The following is a 24,245-nucleotide window of genomic DNA, read 5'->3' on the forward strand; positions in this document are numbered from 1 at the left end:
GTGCTCAACGCTGACGTGTGTCTGAAACATGGGCTACCTTATTTGTTTTTCTACCCATACTAGTTTCTCCTAGCAGTTCAAACCTGTGCATAGTATTTCACACAACTAGCAGTTCTGCAAGTCACTTCCTGTCTGCTCTTGTGTGTTATATTATCAGTATCTGCATAACCCATTGGGTGTATTTGGTTAATACATTTAATTAAGATGAATTATTATGTGGCTCTGTCTAAAAAAACAAACAAAGACAAACTACACGAGTGATAGTATTGAATCCTTATATCAACACCTTCGCTACATTTACTCACCAAATCATTGCCATTCGCTCCCTCAACACATTAGAACACGTCAGAAAAACGACAAAGATTAATGATTTTAATCCTCAAAAAAGGTGTTCCTTTTTGTAACCAATTTAAAGTCTTGGCAAAAAGGAGAGTTGTGCTGCCTCTGTGACAGAAGCTGGCTCTGGGCCTTGCCTCGCTCCACATCATTCTTCTCAGTAGAAGGACTAGTGGGTCCTTGGATGGCCAGGTGCCCTATGCTGCCTGTAGGCCACTGTCCACAGCTCCGGCCATGTTCGTAAACGTCCCAGAGGTCTTCAGCTGCTGGCTAGTGGGGTTTCCAGCTAATTAACCTCGATGTGGAAAATCCCAGCAAGGCTGCAAAGAAACTCTTTATAAAAGGAATAAATATGTTTTAAAAATATATGATCGCTGCCTTCTGTTTCTTTGCTGCACTGGTTAAGGTGCAAGCTATCCCACAAAAAAAATTAATTTGAAGTTATTTTTTCTTTCGAGACACAACTGTCCACCCGTCTGCAGCCTCCGCCTCATGAAAGTCTGTAGCAGTGGTGTCCACTTGGGGTGTTGCTTCGGGGCAGCCAGATGACGTTACCTCTGGGTAAGACACATGGACCAATAATGGTGGCTCCTCACAATCCATTGCCTGGAAACAAGAGAAAGATATTGAGCTGAGCTTGCATTGTCCACGTCTCATCCCAGGACAACAGTCTTTACATTCATCACTGCAAGAAGGGGCCACTTGCAACTACCAGCTCCTAGGTCCACCACTGACATCTAAACAGACAACAGCAATAAGCCACTCTCACCTGCTAGGCAATGTGATGTTGCAGAACTGCCAGAATTTCCCCTGTGGCTGCTGCAGGCCTCACTGCAATACTACTTCCACCTCACTTTACACAGTGCTGCTGGTAACCAGCACTCCTCCGTGTCTGATGTGCAGATCTTTGAAAACACTGAATAAAAGTCAGGTGGACGTGGCCAGGGTGCCACCTGTGCGGTGACTCTTTGTTGCCTAACACCACCGATTCTCAAAAATCACCCAAATCTCCCAAGTTCCCTCTAAGTCAATCCTTCTCTGCTAGTAACTTAGAACTCTGAAACATTGAAATGTACATCTGTGGACCTGCATCGGCCTGGTGATCCACCCACCAAAAGAGCAACTCCTCAGGTGCGCGCACGAGCTGCTAGAAGCTTCTACTTGTAAGCACTATATAAATACCAGGTCCTGGTTGATCCAGTGATGGAGCTCAGTGGGATAACACCTCTCATGCAAAAACCTGTGTGTAATCTACAAGCCATGTGTTTGCAAGGCCCTCTCCGCCTTCATCCTATACAAATAAAATAAGGATCAGTGATTTGGGTTATCAAAGGAGCTTCAAAGTAGCTCAACTGTGACAGCAAATGTGTCATAAAAACAAAGCATTATTAGGTCAACAGTGATATTCTACTTTTTGAAACAGGCACAGGTTTCAGCACGAGCAGTGGATATTTACGGGCAATTCCCTTGAAGACCCCTAGCGACACTGTGATTGTGGAAGAAACATGTGCTAAAGAGCAGCTAGATGGACTCGATTGGTATAAGGATATATGGAATAACATGCCGTTCTTTTCTATTTCAATATGCAGAATTATGTATCACTTAACGAAAAATGCGAATAAAAACATTTATTAAAAAAAAGACCCCTAGAGACAACATCATATGTAGTAAGTGAGGATATGACCTCATCATAGGTGCGAAGTGAGGGCGTGACCTCATCATAGCGTGACCTCATCATATGTGCGAAGTGAGGGTGTTACCTCATTATATCTGGCAAGTGAGGGTGTGACATCATCATAGGTGGCAAGTGAGGGTGTGACATCATCATAGGTGGCAAGTGAGGGCGTGACATCATCAGAGGTGGCAAGTGAGGGCGTGACATCATCAGAGGTGGCAAGTGAGGGTGTGACACCATCATAGGTGGCAAGTGAGGGTGTGGACGTGCACTGGCTATGTGTTCCTCTCACTAAGTCAAGTGAAAGAGGTCTCTGGGACAGAATCTTCCCATCAGCCAGATAACTGCTCTATAACCCAGTGCCATGGGGGTCGGCCACGGACTGTGGACGACGACACTCGTTCATGGTCCAGCTGCAGGAATTGGAAAAGACGTGCCATAAGAAAGTGCACGGGCCAAGAAAAGCGCTACCGATACACGCAATATAAAATAATATAACACTGCTGACATCTAGTCGAAGCAATTACCTCCTCTTCTTTCTCGTCGCCCTCCTCCTCTTCCTCACTGTCGTCTTCCTCTTGGCCTGGCGCTTGACCCTGCACGGCGCTCACTTTTACATGCTTCTTCCTTTGGCACAGCTGGGCGAGCCTCTCTTGCATGGCTGCCACCTCCCCCCGCTGGCACTGCCGATTGAAGGTGCAGAGCTGCTGAGCCACCTGCCAACCAGGGATAGGAGGGCACAAAGAACAAACAAGTTACATAACCTGCCTCTTAACCGTGGATTCTTTTCATCTCCCCCTTTGCCTTGTTGTTGCTTTTTGCTATCCCAGACCCAAAACTTCATTTAACGTTAATCTAATCTGATAATTTGTCAGGTATTCACGAAATGTACCCCTTTATCAGATGAGCACCAAATCTGCTTCTTAGTCATTAAATCCATCTCAATGGTGGGTATTCAGTAAATCCGCCTCCTTGTCAGATGGGCACCAAATCCACCTCATTGTTGGATATCACTAAATCAAACTCTCTGTTGCGCATTAATTTAATCCATGTAAAAAAGGTATACAGGTCCTAAATTCATCTCATGCGGAGCACCATTAGTGCCACACCTATGCAGTATGGGGAATATACATATTCAAGAACAAGAACCCCAGGATTGCAGAGAGGGGTTGGTTGCCGGTAACTGACCGCGCGTGAAGCCAAATCTCACAATGAGCGAAATTCCGTGCAATACCTGTGGGGCGCGTGTACAATCTCAACGGGGTCGGACTCTTCCTCATCTATTTATTATTTACATGAGGGATCGGTTTACCCACACTTTATAGGTGTATTTTTTTGGGACTGGGCCCTTTACCTATTTGGACACCTGTCCCGAATCCACGAAGATAAGGATATTCTGACGTTCCTGACAAACTGCCATAGATCAATTGTGACTCCCACTTTTTGGCAAGAAACATGCTGACCTTTCGTGAAGTTGATCCCTTGAGATACGAAGGAACATTATTTCTTTTATAGTTTCACTTTGTTTTTAAACTTGACAATATCCACCATCATAATAAAGTAGCCATTAGGTGGCCTTTAGTCATTTTTATATAACCGATTTTTATTGTGTTTACAAAGCAAGCAACATCTAAAGCGATACAATCGTGAAGAACTGAACTTTTCCGGGCTACAGCATTACAAGAGGCAGTTATTTCAAAAAGCAGTCCCCGCATGACGGTAATCCATAATAAGACCTCCACTTCCCCAAAACGTTACCATGTTTATGAGGACAGCCACATGCCTCATGTATGGGTTTTCCAGTTGTGTGCATCAAACAACCCCCTTATGACACAGCTGGGGGATGAGGGTGCCCCCGCACGCAGGCAACATCTCTTTTGGCTCCCAGACAGGCAACCCCTATAAAGATCCTCTCGGAGCATAGCCCCCCGTCTCCTCCAGGAGCCCCAGCAGTGCCGTTCGGGTGTCCTGGTCAACCGAGTGCCCCAGAACTGTTGAGATCTCACAACCCACCCCGTCACAAAAGGAGCACAGCGCAGGGCAGTCCCCTGCCACATGACAGAAGTCCGCAGCAGGGAGAGCCCAAAGTGCGCATGTAGCCTGAGTGGTCGGGATATCCGTTGCATACGGCGTGGGGAAAGATATGTTGCATGCAGGAAGTTGATCTGGATCATGCGCATTCGCAAGGACATCGCCAGCTCCCTCGGTACCAGACGTGCCTCCCTCCAATCACCATCCAGCTTGCCCACCCCCTTCTGTCTAAGGGATGCAAAGCCATCAGGAGTATTGATAATCGAAGAAAGATAAATCAGGGATGTCGCTCCCCTACCCAGGCGCCCCATGAAGATTTTAGCCTAGGAGGGCCTAGCTGTGAATCCGGAGGGGGGGGGGGGACTGTAGACAGATCTGGGAATCCGGGGGGAGGTGGTTCCACAGGGCATGCCATGGCTGAAGGAAACAGAAGAATTGTGTGTGGACAGGGAATAATAATCTCTCAATTCTTAAAAAAACATCAGATTATCCCCCTGGTTGACATCTCCAAAGTATGTCATTCTTATCCGGTCCTTGTGGCAAAAACCCTCAAGGCTTGGGAGCTGTTGAAGCCAGTGCCTTGCCAGACGGGGGTCAATCCAGTCAGGTGGCGGTCTCACCGAATAAAGGGTAACGCCGCCCTCCAACAACGTACTGCCACCTGGGTGCAGGATGGTGGTGTTGGGGGCATTCGGCCCGGTACAGCAAGTCAAGGAGCCCCTCAAAGCCCAGTAGGTTAAGTTCCAAGCAGGAGGCGGGTCATCCGAGTCATCTGCAATCCACAGATTGATGAGCACCAGTTGTGCCACTAGATAGCACCCGTACATGTCTGACACCCCACGACCACCGTCAAAGGAAGACTTGGGCCCTGGGCTGAATACCACCCGATGGCGCTTACCGGGCCACATAAAGGATGCGAGTCTGGAGGTCAGGGAGTGGAACCACCCATGGGGGATTGGCTGGAAAAAAAAAACGCTACGACGTGCAAATTGTGTGGGAGACATCTTAAAGAGTGCTATGCGTCCCATGGGGTTAAGAGGCAGTCGGCATCCGCAGCACAGGTCGCGGTCAAGGGACAAAGCTAATTGGTGAAAATTAAGAGCCCAGGCCGGGTCCGTGAGACATTCTATATGAATCCCCAGGTACTTGAAGGAGTTCCGCATAAAGGGTACTTAAGGGCACCAGTGTCGTCCCGCAGCATCCCCAGTGACTTCCACCAATAAGGATTCACGCATTAACCTGAAGACCAGAGGCCTCTCCATAAAGACGAAGGATATCCAGACAGCGGTGACCAGAGGCCTGGGGGTCGCCAAGAACGGGGAGAATGTCATCGGCGTAGAGCAATATCCGTTCCTTGAATCCACCCCCTCACCTGCAGCCCAATATCCAAGCGTCAAAGCGTATCAGGCGTGCCAACGGTTCAATAGCCAGGGGGCGAATAGTAGTGGGAAGAGGGGACAGCCATGACGTGGCCCTCAGCCATTTTTAATGCTCCACTCTTTCTCCATTCAACACATTCAGCACCCTCACTGCAGGTTCATTGTGGCAAATCACTTTAAAACATGCCCGGCAAAGAGACCCTCGAGGGACCCGTTGGGCATTGCAGCGCCGGCCCCAGAAGGAGCTGCCCGATGATGAAGCGTGACACCCATCCGGGTGAGTGACGACTCTTGCTCCAGAATATTTATATTTCACCGACCATTCTTGGCATGAGCAGGACACTAATGGTGTGCCCTCATGAGATCAATTTAGGAACTGCATACTCTGTGTACGTTGATTAGTCTACATCGGGGAGCGAGTATGCTGGACCTTGATTGCTCCTAGTCCCCCCTTTCTTTTAAGATATTCACTTCATCCAACTCCCTGTCAGCTTATTGTTGGTATGCATTAAATGAATTTCACGGTCTAGTTTTCACTAAATCCACCTCTACACCAGATATTAGCTAAAGACTCGCCTTTGCCAGATAGGCATAAAATCCTCCTCTTCATCTGATATTTACTCAATTAATATCCTCCTCAACCATACCAAAAATTATATTCTTTATCCACTGTTTACCAAACCTGCATCTTGGTTACTTTTCACTAAATCTAGCATTTTAGCAGCCATTTACCAAAGATGTTCCTTTGCCTGGTAGTCACTTAATTAACCTCTGCACCCCCCATTTAATAAACCTGTATGTTCATATGGTATTCACTACGTCTCTCATTTTGCCTCTTAGTTCCTGAATGTACCTCTTAATGAGGGGTTCAAGGAACATTCCTTCCGTTATAGCATTAAAGGAATATACGCTTGTGTCCCACAGTCAAATCCACCACTTCGTTTAGAATTCAATAATTCTCTCTCTTCATCAGCACTGAAAACATTTACTTTGTCTGTTACCAACAGAAATCCACCCCTTGTCAAGTATTCTACCCTTTAACAACATTCAGTACATCTACACCTTCATCCGGCAATCACGAAATCTGCCTCCTCGTCCGGTATTCACTAAATGTGCTTCTTCAACCAAAGGTACTAAATCTGCCTCTATCTCCGATATTACTAAACGATGCGGATTCATCCGCCATATGTTAAACCTGCCTCTTCTATTGTATTCTCGCCAAATCTACCTCCTCGTCCACTATTTACAAGATTGAGGTCTTCCTCGCTTATTGATTTCATTTATCTCCATACCTGGTTTTTAATTAATTTGTTGCTTCATTCCGAATCTTTTTTAATCTGCACCGTCATCATATTTTGAGTCTTCACCCTCACCAAGTGTTCAATAAATTCGCTAAATCGTCTGGTGTGGTCTTAACCTGGTGTTTCATTTGGCATTAAGATGCTTGTTCAGTCTTTGCTCAATCTGCGCCTTCATCTGGTATTTACTAAATCGAACTCCACCAATGCTATTGAATAAATGCTAATTTGCGTCTCTTAATCAATAAATAGGTCTCTGTGCTGGACAGAACCTAAACCAGTCTGTATTTACTAACGGTCTCTTTGTAAGGCCTTAATTACATTTGCCCGTTTAACTGGTTTACCTTTCTCTTCATCAGGTCTGCACAAATATAACTTTTCAGATAGTATTCAAATCTCTGTCCCTTCATCTGGTGCTCACTAAACCTGCCTTATCTGGTTAGTAACATATCTGCCTACATGGGATCACAGAATTCTACCTCCCCTTTTGTTACTCAATAACGGTGTCTCTTCTTAAACGTATTTATGTTCCCTAAAACTACTGGTTTGCAGAGTGGTTACTGTTTCTACATCTTCAGCAGATATAACCCACAAGTCAACACATCTGGTCTTCACTACATCGGTCACTCTACGTAGCGCTGAATGGGACCACGTTTCTATCTGATGTTCAGTGACTCTCTGCGGCGGATCAGGGCACGGTTACGATGGTAGCACACAGCTGCCCAGGTAACTTGTGAATCTTTCACCGCTGGGCTTCGCCAGACACTGCTCTCAAGATCACACGTCCTGGCGTGTGTGAGATCCCCCTCACCTCAGGCAGGCTGCCGTCTTCCACCAGAGTGTCAAACTCATTGTTCATCAGCTCAGACAGGAACTCCTCCACTTCGTACTGCTCCAGGTCAGCTGGTGGGGGAAAGAGAACATGTTTGCATCGGGGAATACAGCAGCCTCGTCCAACCCCAAACTCCCTAAAGCAGGCGGAGAACAGCAAGTGTGAAACGAGTCTGGACAAAGAGCTTCACCTGAGAATCCGCAGACATGGTCGACCCGCTGATGAATCTGCCCCCTCTGTACACAAATAATGTTAAGAAGATGAATCCGCAACTCTTTACGCAGCCCCCTATTAGACCTACGGATGAATCCGCAACTCTTCACGGCCCCCATTAGACCTACGGATGAATCTGACACCCTCTGTACCCACCCCTGGTGTCTCTTTATCCCGTTAATGACTGACACGCTCTGTACACAGCCCCGGGGGTCTCTTTACCCTATTAATGAATCGGACTGTCTCTGTACACAGCTCCTGGTTTCTCTTTACCCTGTTAATGAATCTGCCCCCTCTGTACACAAATAATGTTAAGAAGATGAATCCGCAACTCTTTACGCAGCCCCCATTAGACCTACTGATGACTCTGACACTCTGTACCCACCCCTGGTGTCTCTTTATCCTGTTAATGACTCTGACACTCTCTGTACACAGCCCCACTGTGTCCACACTGTTCGATACAAAATTACACTGCCAAGAAGGTGCTCTGGTAACCCTAACCCCCCCCCCACCCACAGAAGCTCTCCATAGCCTCACATTAGACAGGGCCCAGAAATCAATACTGCTCAGAAGGCCTGTTCCCCATCTCACTGTTGGTTCCATAATGACAGTACCTAGAAGCCAGTGGTGCCCCTGAAGACTTCACTTTGCTCTCACCATTACTGTGGAAATACTCGGCGACGGCTCCCACCATCCACTCAGCCTTCTCCCGGCTGTAGGCGCCTCCGAAGCCGTTGTCCACCGCGATCTGAGGAGCAGAACACACAGGCAGTTACAACAGGAGGCATGGTTTATAGGTGAGAGGGGAGCGGGATGTGAGAGAGGAGGGGGGTGCCAGGCAACAGAGGAGAATGGAAAGATGCAGGGGAGGCTGCAGCATTGACTTGCAGAAGGGACTAGGGGTGGAAGATAGCGTGTGAGGGGACGAAGGAAGGATGAACGTGGCATGATGAGGGACAGAGGTGACCGGGGAAGGAAGATGCTATGTTAAGTCTATAAATGCGCTCGAATGCCCATATGCGTTTTAGCGCTACAGGGGTGTGGAATTTAATAAAATATCTACTTGTCCATGGGGCAGGCTGCTTAATAAATCCACTTGTCCCCTTTGTGCCATGTAATGCAGCAACAAATTACGCAGCAATCTCATTATATAAGAGTTGTGATATAGCCTCTCTGATTATGCCAGGGTTCATACCATAGTAGTGTTTGAATACTAGCAATTCCCTTATGCTGCTATGTTTCTGCAGGTCTAGCTACCGGGGCTGTAAGCAATAGTTCCAGGGTTTGAATGCCCTTTTAGGTCTCGCCTGTCGATGCGCATGCGCATCGAGCAAGCGAGACTATAGGGGCTCATCCAGACTTTATCTAACTTGCAAGGAATCGTGGCGATTCCTTGCAGTGCCCGTGACTTTTAAGCTCAATGCGCATGTGCATTGAGCTTAAAAGCGCGTGCACAGCCGCCCGCATTCCTCCGACACCTTTGAAGTGAAGCTTAGCTTCACTTCAAAGGCCCGGCTTGTTCACACCCACATGCCGCTCTGCCCCGCTCCGCCCCCTCCCCTGAGTCATCCTGCCTGCCCCTTCCCGCCGTGTCGCATTTCTCCTCCCCCCTCCCCTCTCTTCCCTCCGTCTTGTTTAAAAACAGTGGGCACAGACAGTGAGAGTTCGTCACACAGACCGCCTGAAATATTAGGCTATTCGGCACAGTACTTGACACGAAAAGTTGCGGTTTACAAGTCCGTTCCTCGGAGTGCACAAGTCTGGGTTTTATCTTTGCATTCTGATACTCGGTCTGAAACTATAATTTGATATGGAAGGATACATAAAGGACCTGTTCACAACTTAACGAACACCAGAAATGTTGAATTGCGTATATTATTCAGCACAGTATGATGGAACGACCTTTACACACACTAAACTGCCTTTCTGGTCACGCTTCCTCATCGATGAGTCAGGCAGTCACATGTATGCTGTAAGGCTCCTCCCACCCGTAACAAGATGCAGGTGCTCTTCCTCATGACTCGCATATTAGATGTCCCGCCATGCTCTCCACGCCTCTGAAGCAATAAACTCCTCCCCCTCAGCAAAGCAAGGGTCGTCGCGTCTGTACACAAACCCACGCAGCTCTCTGGCAGAGACAGGGTGACGTCACGGACGTCGGCCGCCGTGACCTGCCACTGGCTGCTGGAAATATACAGGAAGTGGGTCGCTGACATGTGAAGAGGGGCTTGAAGTCACCATAGCTCGTTCAACTGAGGCGATACAGGAAGAAACGCAGAGGCAAGCCAAGGTGAGAAGCAGACCGGTAAAATAGCGTCTCAGCACGGGCAGGTCTGCTGCAGACTACCTCGGCTCGCACACATGAGCCACACGTTTTCCACTCTTTAAAGGCAAACCGTCTCTTTACACCCTGTTCACATACGAAAGGCAATTTAGTGATGCACACAAGTCTCAATGTGTTTGTTTGGCTAAAAACACAACAAAACCACCACATAGATCTATATTTACGACGATGTCAATCCCTACAGCTAAAGTGACGCATACTGACTAAAGGTCGATCAATGGGGAACTTGTCTTGATCACGAGAAGATCTGTCGGGATGTCCGGTATTGTTTTGTTTTAAGCTAGTTTTCCATAGTGGGGACGTTCGAACGCCATTTTCATTTACTTGGTCGAAATACTTTTTTTATTGACGAAATACTTTTTTTATTTTTATGTGCAAAACAAGCGATGTATGCGCCATCTGATTAGAGTTGATAATTCGCGTTCGCTCTTGTACATGCTACTTACGAATAAGATCGTTCCAGTCTTTCACGTGTAGCAGTCCGGGTTCTACACTGAATCATGCAACAACGAATACAGGAAAAGTATACACGTTAACGAACCATTCTTGCAAGAGATAAGTTCAACCGTACAGTATACGTTTTGCAGCTTGGCAGGTACTGCCCAGTAACTTAATGCAGCTTTTTTTGCACTGTGAACCCATGAAGGCTCTGGAGGACATGAGCGACACCGGCGCTGTTTGGGGAACTTGCTACCACCTACAAACGCTCAGTTTGGCATTGCCTACAGGAAACAAACAAAGATTTAAAAAAAAAACCCATAAACAATTCTAAAAGCACAAACTCTAATGCTGCGAGACCTATTGCATTTCCAATGCTTGTTTAGTCTGTGCAAACCTACTAACGTGCATGTTTTAAGGGTTTTCACAAATTCTTCTCTAATCATTTCCCATACTGAGAACGGTTGGAAATTTGCTACTGACAGTGGCAGACTTAAAACTTCTTCCAGGGTTGGGAAAAAAGTGGTTGGAGGAAAAGTGAACTTGAAACCATTCAGATTTTCACATAAGCAAATCTACACCTGCATATTTGCTCATGCTAAAATGCAGCTCACAAATATTTTCTAGGAGTACTATTTCTTGGCCTACTTCTGTAAATTCTGGTGTATTCATGGAAACTGTACATATGCACTTAATGCAAGGATATATACCATGGATGCACTTTTGAGACTTTCTTTAATAATTGGGCCTCTAATTAGGCCTGGCGTTAACCAGGACCTTTTGTTTTGTTTTTTATTCTGTCTCTCTCCGTCTGTCTATCAGCTGGCGTCCCTGTAAGTGACAGTATTTTGCTCTTTTAGAAGAAGCATATTGGCACACAAAGTAGTTTTGTTCAGTGCCCAGAACCGCTTTGGCAATGTGTGCTGAGACCAACATTTTTTTTGTTTTGCTTTTGCCAATGCTTGTTAGAATGGTGAGGACCCAGCAGCTCCCACACTGTTAAGGTTTTACAAAAACCATGCCTAAAGAAGTCACGCCTTGACAAAACCAAAAGGCTGACCACCAATTTCAGACCCACTAGCTTTGCCAATGCTGGTTTGTGCTTGTTTTCCATATTTGTATTTAAACTGGTTACACTGATATTCTATTCTGAATATGTTTCGGAAATACTAACATACATCAACATGTTACTAAATGATGCTGCAAAGATACGGTACCTAAAATCTTACAGTAGTTTAGCTAAATGTTTTCTTTTCTTGCATGCATTTTTTTGTGAAAGTTTTATTTTGAAAGCAAAGAATCATCACTCTTGCTTTCAAACTTCTGCAAATATTTGCATATAATCAGAGAGCATTCTGGGTGCATTATACAGAGCCTCATATTATTAAACTTTGAAAATGTGTGTACACTTTTATACTGGAACCACCGTCAGTAGTGCAGGCTGAGCTTAAAACATTTACTTTTAGTGCGCACCCTAATAATAAAGGCTCTGCGTTAATGAACCATATATACAAGTTTGAACAACATTAACACACATATTACATATAACACACACTTTACCTTAATTGTAGAGAATTCCCTTCCCTGAGCCACAATGTGGTACTGTAAACTGGCAGCCAAAGGGTTAATGCTGCAGGGGGCTGGGCCTACTTGTCCCATGGACAAAATGCACATTAACCACTTCCGCGCTCATGACGAGCTCAGCTCGTCATGAGCGACGACGCTCGCACGCTGATGACGAGCTGAGCTCGTCATGTAACGCTGCTTTTTTTTTTTAAACGCAGCGCGCAGCGGGAAAACCGCTAGCGCGCATGCGGTTAAAACTTGTTGCCCTTGACCCCAAACAATATGTCCCGGGCGTCGGGCTATAGGAATTCCACATCCCTGAGCGCTAGCTTTGCTGCTATCAAAAGTACCCATTAGTAAACAGAAGAATATAGCACATTCTGCATTGAACAACCAACTTTCAAAGCCTTCCTAAATATTAGATTGGGCATGGCTCTGAATTTGCAGGGGGAGAGAGTTCCAAGCCTTTGCAGCTCCAATTATAAAACTTCTTTCACCCCAGGAAGGTATTCTAAACGTTGACACTACCACACATTTTGCTGTCGCGGATCAGTGTCCTAACTCGGACTTACCAGCAAAAACTGTTTTTGAGACATTCTGGTCCTTGGTCGTATATCGCTTTGTAAGTGGAACATAGGGCTTTGGAAGTGAGTCTCTGTCTAACTCCCAGCTGGTGCAACTTCCTGATAGATTTAGATACGGACTGGTATTTTGGAATCTTCACTAGCAGTCGTGCTGTAGCATTTTGAAGAATTTGCAACCGGTTCATTAAACGCAGATGAAGGTTTATATATAACCCATTACAGTAATCTATTTTAGAGAGTACTAACCAACTGACTAGCGTTGTTTGCAGATCAGAGGGAATAAAAGGAAGATCTTTTTAATGGTCCTTAATGTATGGAATGAGGAGACCTTAACCGCAAAGATTTGATCCGTATATGTGAATTTATCATCAATTACTACCCCTAGATTTCGGGCCTTACTACCCAGTGACGGGAGTGCCCCAAACTCCTGCGGCTGCCAACTAGGGGTCCAGAAGGAGGACCGAGAACCAAATAGCAAAACCTCCATTTTTCATGAGTTCAATTTTAAATAGTTCCTATTCATCCAGGTTCTGACCGCCACCATACAGTCACAGAATCTGGATCCGGTCTCATTTTCATCACTAGCCATAAAGACGACAATTTGAGTGTCATCAGCATAAGATGTAAGAGAAAGACTGAGTGACCCAAATACTTTGGCTAGGTGGGGTGACACACATTGAACAAAGTAGGGCTAAGCAAGGACACCCGAGGGACCCGCAAAGTAGCAAATAAAGTTGGGAGACAAATTCACCTTGCAAAATCCCAGGCTACCCCAGTGACGCCAATCTCGCCCAACCTATCTATCAGCAGCCCATGATTAACAGTATCAAAAACTACTGATAGATCTAATAAGGATGAAGGCCGCTCTAACTCCTGTCAAGGAACCATCTAATCCCCTCTGTGGCTCTAACGCTGACTCTGTACTATGGCCGCTGTGAAATCCAAATTGGTAGGGTCTAATAGATTACTTTGTCGAATGCAATTAGTCAGTTGTTTGCTCATGCTTTTTCAGCTATTTTAGCTGGTAAAATAGCCAAGAAATAGGCTGATAATTCTTTGGGTCCAAAGGACTGAGAGAGGGCTTTTTGATATTGGAAGCAGAGAGGCTCTCTTCCAGGTGGTGGGAAAGAACCCTGTCCTATACATCAGTTGAAAGTCTTCACTCACCTTGGAGGCAATAGTATCCGGCGCCAATTTGGTCACCCAGGGTGGACAAGGGTTATATGGGGATCGAGATGTAACCAAATTATTCAAAATCATTACTCCTCTTTTTTTGGAGGGGTGAACTCTTTAAGGAGTGCTTTGCTGTGTGTATAACTAGATACATAAACCAAGTAGCTAGAGGGAGAAATCAAATTGTTAGGAGAAAAGAAGACAGACTCTCAAAATCTATTATACACCTCGTCAACTTTGTGTTGAAAAAAAATCAGCTACGGCGTTACAAGACGATTGGCTTCTGTTAACCCGTTTGTTGGATGTTTCTGTTGCCAGTTTTATAACAATCTGGAATAATTCTTTAAATGATAGTATGCATGAAGAAGAAGAGAGAAGAGGCACTCAGGCAATAGAGGAAATGGGTGGAAGAAGCAATGACTGAGGAGGTGGGACTGAGGAGGGCATGTCAGGGACTACAGAGAACTGTGACCAAGAGGCAAACTAGGGAAGATAGCCCACAGGGGTAGAAAGGAATGTGAATGGAGAGGGAGAGGGTTAGGAAAGGCCCTGGGAATCCAAGGGAGAGTAACTGATGATAAGAAAGGCCGGCCTGTCAAAGGACGGTGCATCGGGCACAGGAAGTAGATCAGCAGAGAGGAATGTATACAGCTCTAGTTGTCCCATATAAGAAGTTAGGATACCACCTTATTTGATATCTTAAGCATATCTTATTCTGGTAAGAGTATGGAGGAGTGGCACTCACGCCTTTAGATACTTTTGGGCGATGATCTGTATGGTTGTGTTGAGCTGTGGGGGAATCCCAGTATTGTTTAAAAATAATGATATCTAGAAACAGATACCCCATCCCTAAAGCTTCCTCCACATGTCCGACAAGCAGCCTGTGCCATCAGGACTGAGTAACCTTTGCACTGTAACTTCCTACCCTGATTGTTTACTAGAGGAGTACTGGTGAAAGTAAACAATAGGATGCAGGTCATATGTGTCTGCAAGTCAAGGAGACTAGGACATACTCAGTCCCTCTCATGACACCCAACCTACATCTCTGTATACATGCTTCTCATTCATTCTACTTAAATGTCTTCATTTCATATCTTGTCTCAGGATAATGTGGTTATTTGCGAGGGGGACACCAACATCGGAATGTTTTAGTACTACCTCGGATTAACTCTTTCAGTTCACCCACACTGCTGCTGGTAATGTCCTCCTGCAGACACAGATTCGGCTCAATGAACGTGGAGGGAAAGTGAAAATGTGAGGACCCCGAGTAGACACCCCCGCCTCACACGTCCTCTTTTGCTGTTAAACTCACTAAGTGGTCATTTAGGAGACATCCATGTAGGCAAAATAGATTCTTGGGGACTCATTTCTAGTCTGCTAAGTTCCTCTAGGCTTTATGTGGGTTCTGGTGGCCATGTCTGATGACAAACATATTTCCCTCAAACAAGTAACAATCAAAATGGAAACAGTGCAATATTCTTAATATGGGGTGCTTGCTGTCTTTGTAACCAATTGAATATAAACTGCCTTTATCTACAGGAACAATTTTTGTGATATGTCCATTTAAAATAATGCTACTGGAAACTAAACCTTTAAAACTGTTATTTTGTATACTGCTTGTATGTAATAGTAACTGTTTTCATGTTAAGTACTCTACTATCCGTTTGGATCTTATCCATGTTATAGGAAACTGAAAACAATAAAAATGAAGAAGAACCATTCCTCGTGTGCCACACAGAAACAGCCTAGTAAGGCTCAGCCTTTTCAACAGCAAGCAAACCTACACCTGTTTATAGAGCACTAGTTCCTATTTGGCTTCTGGGTGAACCCAATAAGCATTTACCCGGCTGCCTGTATCCAGAGCGTGCCATGCAGTGCTTCTTGTTTGAACCTGGGTGGAGAATGTGCATTGATGTGGCTCCCTGTAACAGTACACTTCCCGTGCTGCTCCTGGGCAGAACGAATGGACATTCATCTGTCTTCTTGGAACAAGTAAAGGTCATGTGCTCTTTCACTGCTGCTCTTGCAGACAGTTTGACATTTATCCCGACTGCCTGTATCCAATGCATGTCATGAGAGACCCCTTTGTCCCTTTTGAATGGATCTTAGCACGCAAAGTTTGAAATATGACTTGAATTGCCAACTCTTGATGATAAAGGGATGAATGTCCATTGTACGTTTAGCAATAAGCGACAGACTCGCCAGTCCTTTTGCCCTGACTCCTGTTATTTTTTTCACCTTTACTCCCACACTGTCTCTTCCATTAACCTAACACATTATTCCTCCAGACTCTACTAGATGTCCCCTCAGCAGACTACTGTGTCTAAAATATGCACTGCCCCAGAGGCTAGAATTCTGTCATTCTTGGGTTGACTCCATATGCTGTTTCCTACTGGTTTTGCACTTTCAGTCCTGGGTTGGCTCCGTATTGGGCCTTATTGCAGTGCTAAATTAGTAAAAAATAATAATAACAATAATAATTATATTAAGTGTCAGGGCCCTGGCCAGGAGGTAACAACTGCTTGCAACACCTACTGTCCCTGCGAGTACTGTCAATAACAGTCCCACCACACCTGGTAACCATCAAACTCCTACAAGTGTGACTATTCAGACTATAAGAATGGCTTGGGTGGCAAGCATTAGTCATTTTTACTGTATATTGAATGAATAAACATCTGTTGTCCTGATCTCTACATTAGATACACAGCGTCCCCATGTGACAGACTGTTGTGAGTCCCGTTGTTGACAATTAAGTGCCAGAGCAGAGCACCGGAAACCACAAACTCAAATTAAGCACTGCTTTATTATTCCTTGGCACTAAAACGAGGGACTGTGATTTTGTCACATCAGGTATGACAGCATATAATGTTTCATTGTTGCCATTGTCACCAGATGGTAGCTATATGCTTGTATGCCTGCTCACATAATCACTACACAACTGTATGCGCAATCGCTGGAATGACAGCCTACACAACAGACTGCATACTCTCTTAAGAACATATGGTGAACCAGATTATATGACAGTTTACAACACCATTATACACAGATAGGACTCAACACTGCATTGCAAAATATTGTAGTTAACTGCACAACACTCTATAATTCAGTTTACCTAACAAATGACTCTAATGTTGCAAGTATTTCACGGAAAAGTAGGTTACACATCTACAAAGAGCTTCAGTACCCTGTCTGGGTTAGAAAGCGCTATAAAATTGCCATGACTATAGAATGCAATATGTCTACCCTAGTAACGTTATGAAGCATCTCCCAGAGCAGCAAACACACAACTTTACCCTACATAGGTAGGGAACTGTGCAATAAATTTGCATTAAATGCACTTTACAAAATGTTTGACATCGCATTAAAACAGCAATGACCGATTGTAACCCTTAAGCAGAACTAAATCACTAACACTGGTTTCCCACGGGGTCATTTGCTACCCAAATGCAAAGCGCTTCATCGCCCCTTCATGGGTAGTAAAAGCTCTATAAATTTTCATACAGTGGTTAAATAGAAATTTGTAGAAAATATTGTCTTTTTCAGTGGACTGCTGCCTGGATAAGATTTTGGCCTTTAGGAAATACCTTTGATAGCTATAAAAGTGTTTTTTTCAATTCGCTATTTCACTTTTGAAAGATACCAGCCTTTTCTATTTATTACCACTTTTTTCCTGCTTGACATAAAAATACTGGATTGGAGAGGTCCTAAATTGAGGGGGAAAACTACAGATCGCAGTCGTGTTCTGAGAGAACTGCGCTCTGCTGCTCTGGCCTGGGTTGATGACTCTGCGCTCTGCTGCTCTGAGGTTGATGACTCTGCGCTCTGCTGCTCTGGCCTGGGTGCGTGGCTCTGCGCTCTTCTACTCTGCCTTAGGCTATGAGCGGGTCTAGGCCTCGCGTGCGGTGGATTGCTCGGCGTTCTTTTGCTTTGGTCTGAAATGCCCGCGTTGTTGAGTTAAGCCGCGCGCCAGCCCGGCCGGTTGCAGGGACGCGCCTATGGCGTGGACGGTTCCACTTCCCTGAACTCGGGAGGGGGCGCCCCACTGACCTGCAGCACGGCCCAGTTCTCCAGCGCGGCGCGGATCCCCTCCTGCAGCAGCCCGCGGGGGTCGCTGCTGGCCGCCATCACCGGAGCGTCCACTCCTGGCCACGTGAGAATCTCGCGCGCGCCGCAAATGCCAATGAGGCGTGCCCACACCCGAGCGAGATCCCATCCCATCGCAAGATGGACTCCGCTCTTGTGCGTAACGTGCTCTCGCGGACATTTTGGAATGGGAATGTAATCTCACGTAGACGCCATGATTGAAGGGGCCTTCGTTGACGTGCTCATGTACTCCCGAACTAAAATGTCCGCCACGTTGACGTCTTTCACCTCTGTTGGACTCACAGTTCTAATTAAAATCTAGAGCGCCAACCTCTGTGTTGATTGATGGAGCTACAAGAGAAGAAGCGTGCATTAGCATTTCGTACCCACTAGGCCTCTGCCACCCAACAAAACGTGGTTTAATCCTATGTCAGGACTAGAGGTGTGGAATATGCATTTCTTTCTTCACTTTAATTATATAGAAATCAGTTTCAAAGAACATCTTTAATAAAATAAACACAAGCAGAAATAGAACTCCCTTCAACCTATGGAGTGCAAGTGTCCATAACAGTCCTTCAATCACATTTATTCCCATGTCCATATCCAAGACATCCTCTTCCTCTTTCTTCACTGCTATGTCAGTTAAGTCACTCTCTTTTATTGTCTCCCGTATACCATACTATATTGCTGTATTATATATATTTATATATATATATATATATATATATATATATATATATATATATATATATACTGTTCTGCTATTGTTTATTGCAATTAGAGCCAGAATGACAGCAAGTGTGTACGTTCTTTGATAAGTACTTGAAAGACCCCAAGAAGAATATCAACCGATCACAGCGAGCTTGCCAAGATAAGCTCCTGGACGTGGTGGGCTGTTGTAGATCATAGAGTTGGCGGAACAGACCAAAACATCAAGTTCCCCCATGCCCACAGATATAGTGGCTGGCTGGGCTCAGAGAGCCATGTCTCTTTGGGAAACGTCACCTGCGCCTCGTCAATCCTGATTAAAATATTTCCAAGCTCCAGAAACTGGCTACTTCAGAAGCATGTGTCATTGCCTAAGGGAATCTCTTGGGAGAATCCATCGTCAAAGAACTTGGAACATTCATAGTGACTTTTTCCGCCCTGGACATGGCACAGTTGTCCATCAAGAGGATCTTCCCAGGGAAGATTTTTGCCGGGCAAGGGCAGGGCCGCTTCTCCAGTCATTCCTTTCAGCAAGGTTCCTTTTGAGGGCAAAATAAACGAAACAATGGATGTCACAATGTGAGACAGTCAGGGACGTTCTTCCCCAATAGAGGTTCTGGCAGAGGCAGCAAGGCGAGCAGAGGTGCATTAAACGCCCCAGGTGGTTTCAAATATAAGGACTACTCTTCTTTCCCTCAGGACATACAGGGGAGGATCCAGTGGTTTGTACACCAATGGAGGGAACTTACCTCAGATCCATGGGTTCTGTAAACTGTACAGGAGTTTCACCTAGCATTCTTGAGCTCTCCTCTTAAGGTTGTACGTCCAAGGCCCTTGACAGGATGGCGGACAGGTGAGGAGCTCTGGCCGGGAGCTCCCGGGCTAGGGATTGCCTTCTTGGCACAAATCCCATGGATTCTACACCATCCTTGTACCTTTATACATACCTGGGCTTCTATGGACTGCAGTCCTTCGATTCTCCAATTCCCGCGACGAAATTCGAGTCCTGCCTCAGCAACTTATGAGGATCCGTAAATATTCTACAGACCGCAGAGACCTAGCAATCATGGCCGATGCCCGGTGGAGCTACCTAGGTAGCTATAGAGGAGATTGACTGTGGATCTTCCCCTCAGCCATCACCTACCCAGCTGGACATTGGGCACACTTTCCTTCGTCTCTATGCTGTGTCTCCTTCCTCCCCTACCTTCCGACGATTCACTGAAGATCTGCCGTTGGCGGAGCCAATTCAGCACGGCCGATGCCCGATGGAGATGCCTGAGTGGCTGTGGAGGGGATGGACAGGGGATATCTCCCCTCAGACGTCTCCTGCCTTCCAGGCTTGACCGCCGTTGCTTGACCTCTTGCTTCCCCTTCTGGAACGGCGACTGGGGATGCGCCAGTGTTGCTTCCCTCGGCGGGGGTGCAGCAGCGGGAGTTCCACATCACTGTGGACCAGTACACCTGAGCTGGTTTTTCACTTTTCACTTTTCGAGTCTGGGGCGATGCGTCCTCCTGGTCCCCGCTGCTGCCTCCCTCTTCCGGGGCTGCGGCCTAGGCGCCCAAGCCATCTTCCCCTGACATTGCGGCATGCCGTACGAGGACACTGCTGCCCCTGTAGCCCGAGCGTGTGCACGTTAACAACCCGATTGTGATAGGCTACCTCCAGCCCTCCTCCCGCCTTGCTCTGGTGGCTGCCTCCCCCTTCCAGCCCTGCTCCGTGGAGTCTGCTCTCTGGTGGTGTTTTGGATTGGACTTTTTTTGTGAATCCCACCATTTTGTGATAATGCCATCGGTGCCCGTGACCCGGGTCCTCCATCTTGGCGACTACGACCGATTCTCATGCCACTGGACTGCGCCCTGTGTCGCCTGACTGACCTTTACCCCAAGTTGACCCCCCCCCCTTGGGTCCCCTACACCCCTCTCATCGGGTACAGTCACGCCGACACCATGATGTTGTGATTGATGGTCCAAAGCCGGGTTGTTTGACTTTCACTTTAACTTTTTGGTTCCCCTGAAGTACTTTCCCCCTTGCCGGTCGGTCTACCTAACCTGATCTTCATTCCAACCTCTTTTTACTTCCCCCCCCTCTGCCTTCTTTACCCCATTGGACGTGTCTTTACGCTATGCTATGCTCTATTAACTCATGTTACTATGTAACACTGTCTTTTTCCTATGTTATACTATGCACCTGTAACTGATGTAATTTTGTAACTCGCTAATCCTCATGTAAAGCGCTCTGATACCTCCGGGTATAGCCAGCGCTATATAAAACTCTGCAAATAAATAAATACAATTTTCTCAGCTCAGGGGGTGAGTCTTACAGACACCGAGGACGCTGGCCTCCTGGCCAAGGGTTCTATTTGCACGTCAGTATTACACCGAGGAGGGTTTTAAGCAACATTTTCTTAGTGTGGAGAAAGAGGACATGTGCTCCCCTCATACATTTGAGGGAGTTTAACGAGTGGCTGGTGTACCACCACTTCCAAATAGAGGGTATTCACATCCTGGAAGATACCCTCTTGACAGGGGAATGGATGGTAAGGTTAAACTTGTAGGATGTATATCTTACAGTCCCTATTTTTCCTCCTGTCAGGTGATTCTTTCAGTTTTATTGGAAGGGCCAATTGTGCAAGCTCCAAGCCCTCCCCTTTGGTCTCTCCTCAGCACCAGGGTTCTCCATCAAATGTCTTCGCCCGGTGCTAGGATTGCTGAGGACAAGAGGGGTGAGGATGATCATCTCTCTGCACGACATACTCCTGCTGGATTAATCACGGCACAACTAATCTACAATCTGAACATAACTATCGCACTCCAACAAGACCTGGGCTCTTGATCAACAACAAAAAATCTGAATTGGTTCAGTCTCAAACGATTTCCTTCTTAGTATTCATGATAGATTTGAATCTTGCTATCCTGAGCCTCCTGGAGATGAAGGTTTCCAAAATTAAGGAGTTGAGGAAGGCCTTGAGGAGAGACAGGATTTTGCTGAGGCAGCTAGCCAGGATAGTGAGGTTCCTGCTCTCTCCAATCCAGGCCATCTTCCTGGATCCGGTACATGACAGCCCTGCTACACCTCAAGGCAGCACCCCTCAGGAAGGGGCTAGTTCCCCTCAACCATGAAGCCAAGACATAGCTGCAGTGGTGGATAGACCACATGGAAGCCTGGAACGGCTGGGTGATTTTTGGATCCACCCGAGCCTTTGTCATAGAGCCAGGCGCCAGCCGGCGTGCACGGAGGCCAGATGCTGCAACATCTCCATGAGGGGCAAACGGTCAGAGGAGGAATTGGCACTCCATATTACCTGAAAATACATGGGGACTCGTCAGGGCCCATGACCCAGGGTGCACAGCCCAATGATCATCATTTAGATTAAATGATATTCTCTGGTATTGTCCAATTTTTATTCCATGTTTATTCCAACAGTAATCCAAACTTTTGCAAACTTTCATAGATTCAGTCTTTTAAAAGTTCCACGAGTGCCAACCTCGGCTTTGCTCATAGACACAAAAGGTTCACAAGCCATATAATTCAACAATGATGACAATCCATGTAATCCAGCATGGAGATGGCATTCCCAATTCATTTCGGGCACATAAGCCCTTCCTCAAGGGTAACTACAGTGAAAAACATGAGTATGTGAACCATACATCATCATCTAGCCCTACGCTGTACACATTGCCTGGAGCATTTGAAAAATGGTGAAATGTAAGAGGTATAAGGTGTGCGTTTACTATCTTTCGGTGACTCCATATTATCTGCCTGGAGCTCCTGGCGGGTCATTTGCCATCAAGTCCCTGACCAGGGCCAAAGTCTCCTGTTGCTTCCTCTTGAGGATGGACAACTTGTTGGCGGTTCAGTACATCAACTGCTTGGGGGGGACGAGGTCGAAGGCCCCGTCGAATCTGGCAAAGGACTTCTGGTACTACTGCCTGCCACGGCAAATCTCAGAAACAGCAGAAGACCTGCCGGATGCGCAGGACAAAGTAGTGGACTGGAACTCCAGGTATATAATGGACAACTGGAGATTGGCTCACAAGATTTTCACAGCCTTCATCAACCGATGGGCACCTTGCCAGATTAATTTCTTTGCACCCAGAGTGAATTACCAACTGCCCAGCTATGTCAGTTGGAGACCGGACTCAGGGGTGACGGCAGTGGACGCTTAGCTGCAGGATCGGTCAACAGTGCAGATGTACGCCTTCCCCCCCTTTTCTGATGATTTCCAGAGTCAGACGTCAGAAAGCATTGTTGTTCTTGGTAACTCCGATCTGGAGATCACAGGCATTGTTTCCGACACTGATGGAGCTAGCATGGGACCTGTCCACAGCACTGCCGTTCTTCTGTTCATTGTTGTAGGTTTACCTTGGTTGCCTGCATCCCGGGTCCTGCAGGGTCATCTCAGACTCATGGCGAGGAGGATTTCTGGCGACTTTGGCAAAAAAACGGATTTCAGAAAATACTGCTAGATTCATCCAGCAGGCTTGGACCTCGGTAACCATCAAAATGTATTATTCAGCATGGAACAGGTATAATCGGTGTTTGGAGAAACATGTCGATCCCATGTGGGCAGAAGTTACAGATATCTTCAATTTCTTCGTGGAGTTGGCTCATTCGTGTCTAGTTTATCGCACAGTGAACTCTTTCAGCCGTTTCAGCAGGTCAACCCCCCTCTGAACGATGTCCCGGTGAGAGAACACCCCTGGATTTGCAAATTGATGAAAGGGATCAAGATAGCAAAGCCCCTGGAGACTCGATATTCAGGATAATGGGATGTTAATATTATTCTAAGTTTCCTTATGGGCTGGCAGTATAATCAGTTCCTCTCTCTGTGGGAACCATCGGCCAAACTGGCGATGCTTTTGTGTCTGATTTCCTGTAAAAGGGTCTCGGACGTGAGAGCATTGGATGTCTCGGCTAGAGCCTTCACTCCAGAGGGAGTGACTTTTAAAGTTTCTAGGAGGACAAAGACGAGTACTAGGTTGGAATCTTATCCTGCTTTTAAAGCTACACCCAAACCTTTTGTAGTCAGATGTATTAAGGCATACGAGGAAAGGCCGTTAGAGGTAAGGCCGACTGGGGAGAGACAACTCCTCATTGCAATAAAGAAACCTTTTGAGGCGGAATCCCCTCCTTCTTTCACCTGGCAGGTCAGATGGATCATGACCGAGGCAGGCATAGCTGTCCTCAAGTTTGGCATCTATTCCACCAGAGGAGCCAGGCCATTTAAAGCCATTCAGGTAGGTGGTAGATTGGAGGATATTATGAATGCCGCAAATTGATCATCTGAGTCCACTTTTAAGAAGTTCTATTTCAAAACCAATTTCGGGCGAAGCTTCTTTGATGGTGAATAAACTTTAAACAGGCATAATCCTTGTCTCGAATCTTTCCAGAATAGAACATTTCCCAGCTAATTTGAAGAAAAGTTTCTATTCTATTAAGGAGATGGAGGCGAGGATTATCCCTCCCGGAGATCTGCAGCTCACAGACCTATTTCCCACCTGGATTTAATGTGTTAAATAGTAGGTATATCTTGGTAATATAAGGCATGTCATGGCTCATAGTTGTTTACGATATCAGTTGCTGG

The 24,245-nt window shown here is 46.2% G+C and overlaps 1 protein-coding gene across 1 annotated transcript; it reads right to left on the bottom strand.

The window, feature by feature from the left end:
- Positions 1-266: 266 nt before the first annotated feature.
- TSR2 (TSR2 ribosome maturation factor) lies at positions 267-18,070 on the bottom strand. Its single transcript, XM_078664556.1, has 5 exons — positions 17,917-18,070; positions 8,422-8,512; positions 7,531-7,622; positions 2,539-2,727; positions 267-942 (listed from the first exon to the last, which is right to left on the bottom strand). Exons 1-5 carry the CDS (start codon positions 17,992-17,994, stop codon positions 778-780), a joined length of 615 nt encoding a protein of 204 aa, XP_078520682.1. The 5' UTR covers positions 17,995-18,070; the 3' UTR covers positions 267-777.
- Between the last annotated feature and the right edge of the window lie 6,175 nt (positions 18,071-24,245).

Source organism: Lissotriton helveticus, chromosome 10 (genome assembly GCF_964261635.1).
Source record: "Lissotriton helveticus chromosome 10, aLisHel1.1, whole genome shotgun sequence".
NCBI classification, from domain to species: domain Eukaryota; kingdom Metazoa; phylum Chordata; class Amphibia; order Caudata; family Salamandridae; genus Lissotriton; species Lissotriton helveticus.